Below are 5185 nucleotides of genomic sequence, written 5' to 3'. Positions count from 1 at the left end.
GACGCAGAGGTAACGAGATGGCTGATCTCTAAACATTCTCTGAGTACTACTATTATTACCACTCCCACTAATACGACATTAATTAATTTAATACCTTCAACTTAACAATAATAATAAAAAATAATAAATCAACCATGATTTTAAACTATGTCTTATCAATATTCATTCTTCCAAACATGAGAAAGCATTCACCAAAAACATAACTGGAATCGAGCAAAAGGACTCCAAATCCCAACGGCCAAACCCGGAAGTGAAGTGCCGGCATTATTGACTCCAGCTGTATTACTTGGTTCTAACAAACATTATAGTGCCACCGCAGAAACGTGACGACTGTGCAAAAATAACTACATAAAAGACACCACTGTTACAGAAAGACTTCACACGCTATTTAAACTGCCGATCGCGAACGGAACAAACCGTGATTGAAACTAACTGTGATGCCGCTCTTTATTCGTTGCGCTAACTGTCGCCTGTCAGTGGCAGACCCGCCCCTTTTAAAGCGCTAGCTTAATCCATCAATATGCGTTTCGCTGGATTGATTTTATTTGATTTCCTCGTGGTTATTGCGATCCTCGGTCCCGCTTTATACCTGTGGACATCGAGGCTCTAATCCCTCATTGTGTCTGAGGACCGGCAACCCAAGGCCAAGACCAAGGACTTGAGTCCCAAGGCCGAGGCCAAGGCCAAGGAATTGACTCTCAAGGCCAAGGCCAAGGACCAAGGACCGACCTTCGGTCCTCAAGGACCGGCTCGAGGAACACATCCCTGCTTTTGGTATGCAAAGCACTTTACAGTTTCCTCATTTACCGACTGATCATGCAGCATCAGGAGCAACTGGAGGTTAAGGTTAATGTGTGTGTGTGTGTGTGTGTGTGTGTGTGTGTGTGTTTATATATATATATATATATATATGTACATAAATAATGTGTGTGTGAATATTTGATTTTCACACACAAGCACATACGCACACACATGCGCGCACACACACACACACAAACACACACACACACACACACACATACACGTGTAAATACACGTGTATGATGGATGTAAAGTATTATATAGTAGACACACACACACACATACACGTGTGTGTGTGTGTGTGTGCGTGTGTGTGTGTGTGTGTGTGTGTGTGTGTGTGTGTGTGTGTGTCTACTATATAATACTTTACATCCATCATCTTCAATTATTGAACAAACCATTGACGCGATCCTCCATTGGCTTGCATTTTTGTTTGAGGCTCTCCAGATCACCGAAAAGACTTTCCAGGATGGCATTGGCGATGGGGAGCATCATGGCTGTCGTGGCTGTGTTGCTGAGCCACATGGACAGGAAGGACGAGGTCATCATCATGCCCAGTATGAGCCTAGAGATGTGGGAAAGAGAGGAACAACAAATCCAACAAAAATGTCACATTATCGTAGCGGACATTTTACTCGGATAAAATGCATCCTTGTTAATTATGTATGCCAGCGGCATCCAATGACGGACAGAACAATTAAGTGCTCTTCCATGAGATGGCAGACAGTACAATCAATGTGTATCTACTTGGTCTTATGACAGCGTTGTACTCGACTGAACAGAATGAATGCTGAGTCAGAAATGTTTTGAATTGACGTTGAATTGGATTTTAAATTGAAACAAGATCACCATAAATTCTGCTCTGGGATTAATGAAGAGACCAAAAATATGCTTCAAATGACATTTGTTTTGCTAGGAATTTAATTTAGTATTGACAAGGGGTACCTATGAAAATATTTATTTTGTACTTCCTTTATTGACTCCTTTTATTTCCTTGTCCTTTAAAAGAATGACATAAATGAAAATTAAAATGAAATACTTATTGTGACAATTATGTTTGTTGGTGCAGTGACATTGTTCTATAAAACGTGTGCCTCGGCTCAAAGTGTGGGCAACATTAGTGTCAAGGACTGGTTTCATTCACCAAGATTTGGTCGCAAATCTTGGTGAATTCTTTCCTTTTATTGAGCCGAGGCACACCACCAAAATGTGATAAAAAGTCTGAATTCTGAAGTAATGATGATCCTGTCTCAATATATTTGACATATGTGCAACATCTAGGCCTGTTTGTACAGTAGCTGAAATATGAAGCCATGGTTTTTCCCGTTGTCTGATTGGCAACATGTTAATTGGAACATCGGACATCCATCGGGGGAATATTTGATTGCTCTACCTGCTAGTGCCTGTCACCGATGTAGATATAGATGAACAATGAAAAAAAATGAATCATTTTCAGACAAATGAAGTGAAATTGGCTCATTCCCCTGTGCACCCTTGATGATCTCTTGAGGTGCACTAGTGATGGGAATGACTGCTTTGGATGGTAAATCACAGTATTGTCGTCCTGGATTTTCTTACCAGGCTGGTTTGACACCCGCAATGATGAGAACTTTCAGCGCTATCCTGCGATGGAGTCCCCACTCCTCAATGGATGATGCCAGCACCAGGCCGCTTAGGAAGAGAAAGTTGGTTTCGAGGAAGTACTGAGGGCAGAGTTTTTGGGAAGGAATGATCCCCAGCGTTGGGAAGAGGCAGATGGGTAGCATGGCGGTGACGGCCAGAGGGAGGGCCTCCGAGCACCAAAACGCGGCCATCAGCAACACCACATAAAGACATCTTCCTTCCTAAACACAGCAAGACGACACAACTCAGCTGACGACGCAAGAAACGCATGCCAGAAATAGCAAAGATGAATGGTTTTCAAGCAAATGACTAAGGAGGCAACACATGTATTGTACTAATCGCTCACTCACTCACCTTTTCAGGCAAGGTCACGAGCAAAGGCGAAAAAAGCAGAGGTGTGATCAGAAGCACCAGCACTTTGTGAACGCACCACAACTTCTTGGACATAACCGCCAACTTCATGTTGACGTGTTGAAGTTTGCTCCGGAGTGGTAGAGAGGAAGCTGGCAGGCAGTGCTTTAAAGCCTCCACGACCGTGCGGAGAAGATTAACCACATGCTCTGCTACAGGTTAACTCCTCGTACGGAGGTGTCAAATAGTTAAGCGGGACACTCCGGTTTCCCAAAGTAGGCCTCTCCCACTTTGACTGGAGGCGTGAGCACTGCATCTTCGGAGCCCCTGACCTGACCTGCAAAAAGATCCACGCTCATGCTGAGAGAGCAGCATATATACTCTTTCCAAAATATCATGGAAAAGTTCATTTTCATAATTCTATTCAAAAAGAAAGTTCATAGATTATAGATTCGGGACCCACAATTTAAACAATGTCAAGTATTCATTTGTTTATTTTTTCATAATTTGGGTTTCCAGTTCTTGAACCCATGAAAACTCGGATTCAAAAATATCGAATTGCTGTGAAGAAGCCACCGTGTCCTTCTCAAATTTTGCAGGAAAAAAAAGACAGAAATTATGATCACATCAAATCAATCAAAATGTGGTATATTCAAAATGACATCTTCAATACTTGGTTTGCCTTAATCACTGCCTCGATGATTCTCGGGGACTGCTGTACACCCACCCCCCTCCCCCAAAATTTGTCACATGAGAATGAATTTATCTAAATTTTGATAAAATTCTTATTTTAAAAGCTCGATAGTTGAAGATGTACTTTATTTCAACTTGTGACTGTACCTGTCAATCTGTCCATTATGTGAGTCTCTCTCTCTGTCTCTCTTTCTCTCTCTCTCTCTCTCTCTCTCTCTCTCTCTCTCTCGATATATCGATATCTATAATCTATATCCAGAGGCGGAGCTTCCCACGAGGCAAGCCAGGCAATTGCTCTGGGCCCTCTAGCCAGCAGTGCCACCCAGAGGGCCAACAGTTTTGACACAAAACTAAAATCCTTCACAATTGCAATGCCAAGTTACAAGGGCAATTGACCGTCTCAAATTGCCCCGTGAACCAAACTCGCCCCTCCCCTACCTGTTGCTCCTCACAGAGAGAGAGAGAGAGAGAGAGAGAGAGAGAGAGAGAGAGAGAGAGAGAGAGAGAGAGAGAGATAAAACAAGTCATCAGATTACAAGTATATTTATTAAAAATTGGGATTATTTCACATGATTACATGCATTTGATACATGGATACATTGTCTTAATTCATGTAGCTCAATGGGCCGCCCGATTCCGCTCTGGTGGTGGTTGCTGAGACAGGTGTACTGTCAGGAAAAGGCGGGGCGACTGGCTGACTGGTCGTGATCCCAACACACACCCGGCTACTTTGAAAGCAGCTGGAGGGAAAGGAGGAAGTGTTGACTGCTCTTCACTGGGACCAAGACGTTGAACAAGACGTGAAAGACTGATTTATCTAAAACAATATTCACAAAGATAAGTGCGAGCTGTCAAAGTCTTGTGGCGTTCTGCTAAAACGGAGCTAGCTGCCAGTTCGCTGCACCGAATGTAAGTTTCACCCGCGTCACCGATCAACAACAGATTTACGAGTTAAAAACAATCACAATAAAAAGGGCTAAACTTGGCACGGAGAAAAACGTTGTATCGTCATGTGTGCGTGCGATGTGTAGGAAAGGGGTGAAGTACAACTTTGAGCAGCAAATCTATATCCATTCATCCATCCATCCGTCCATCGGCACCACTATGAATAAGCACGACTGTCTAAAACAGGGGTGTCAAACTTTACATTGTGGGCCACATACGTCCATGGTAGATGTCAAGTGGGCCGGACCATTAAAATTCTACCATACTCTGCTCTAAATAACCAAAATATCATGTCTTTCCTTTGTTTTGGTCTAAAGAAGCACAAGAACATTAGGAAAATGTTGAAATTTAATAAACATATCTTTTACAAAACATTTCACGAAGCACCTTAGATTTCCCTAGAGAAATGTGCAATTTACTTTTATTATTTACATATATGCATTGCAACTGATCCCATTAATTGTACAAAGGCACAAAATTGTAACAATTACATACATGGCAATGGCGAGTGATGAAAAAAGCGGAAGGGGCGTGGCCTGGACGGGGGCGTGGCCTGGACGGGGGCGTGGTTACTTACAAAAGTGGCACTAAACATGCTGAAGATGAAGTGTATTAAATTTACACAGTTTGAAAATTGAACAGAAAAAAATCCCAAGATCGCCACTATTCTTTCAAGTGAAAATTTGTGCAATTTTGCCTATGCATTCCTGGTGAGCACCAATATGTAACTCCAAATTTGCTGCTCAAAATCAAAACTAAAAAAGTAAACACA

At 42.4% G+C, this 5185-nt stretch overlaps 1 protein-coding gene across 1 annotated transcript in view; it reads right to left on the bottom strand.

The window, feature by feature from the left end:
• Nucleotides 1-3008, bottom strand: part of slc13a3 (solute carrier family 13 member 3) — a 12233-nt gene extending 9225 nt beyond the window's left edge. Inside the window, exons 1-3 of the mRNA XM_019865208.1 lie at nt 2779-3008; nt 2380-2645; nt 1200-1366 (exon numbers count right to left, since the gene is read on the bottom strand). Of these exons, the coding sequence (XP_019720767.1) occupies nt 1200-1366; nt 2380-2645; nt 2779-2886 (541 nt within the window). The 5' untranslated portion in view covers nt 2887-3008. The remainder of the gene's footprint in view (nt 1-1199; nt 1367-2379; nt 2646-2778) is intronic.
• Nucleotides 3009-5185: the final 2177 nt, after the last annotated feature.

This window comes from Hippocampus comes, unplaced genomic scaffold (assembly GCF_001891065.2).
Source record: "Hippocampus comes isolate QL1 unplaced genomic scaffold, H_comes_QL1_v1.1 scaffold124, whole genome shotgun sequence".
In the NCBI taxonomy this organism is placed as follows: Eukaryota; Metazoa; Chordata; class Actinopteri; order Syngnathiformes; family Syngnathidae; genus Hippocampus; species Hippocampus comes.
This window is presented reverse-complemented; position numbering and strand designations above follow the sequence as displayed.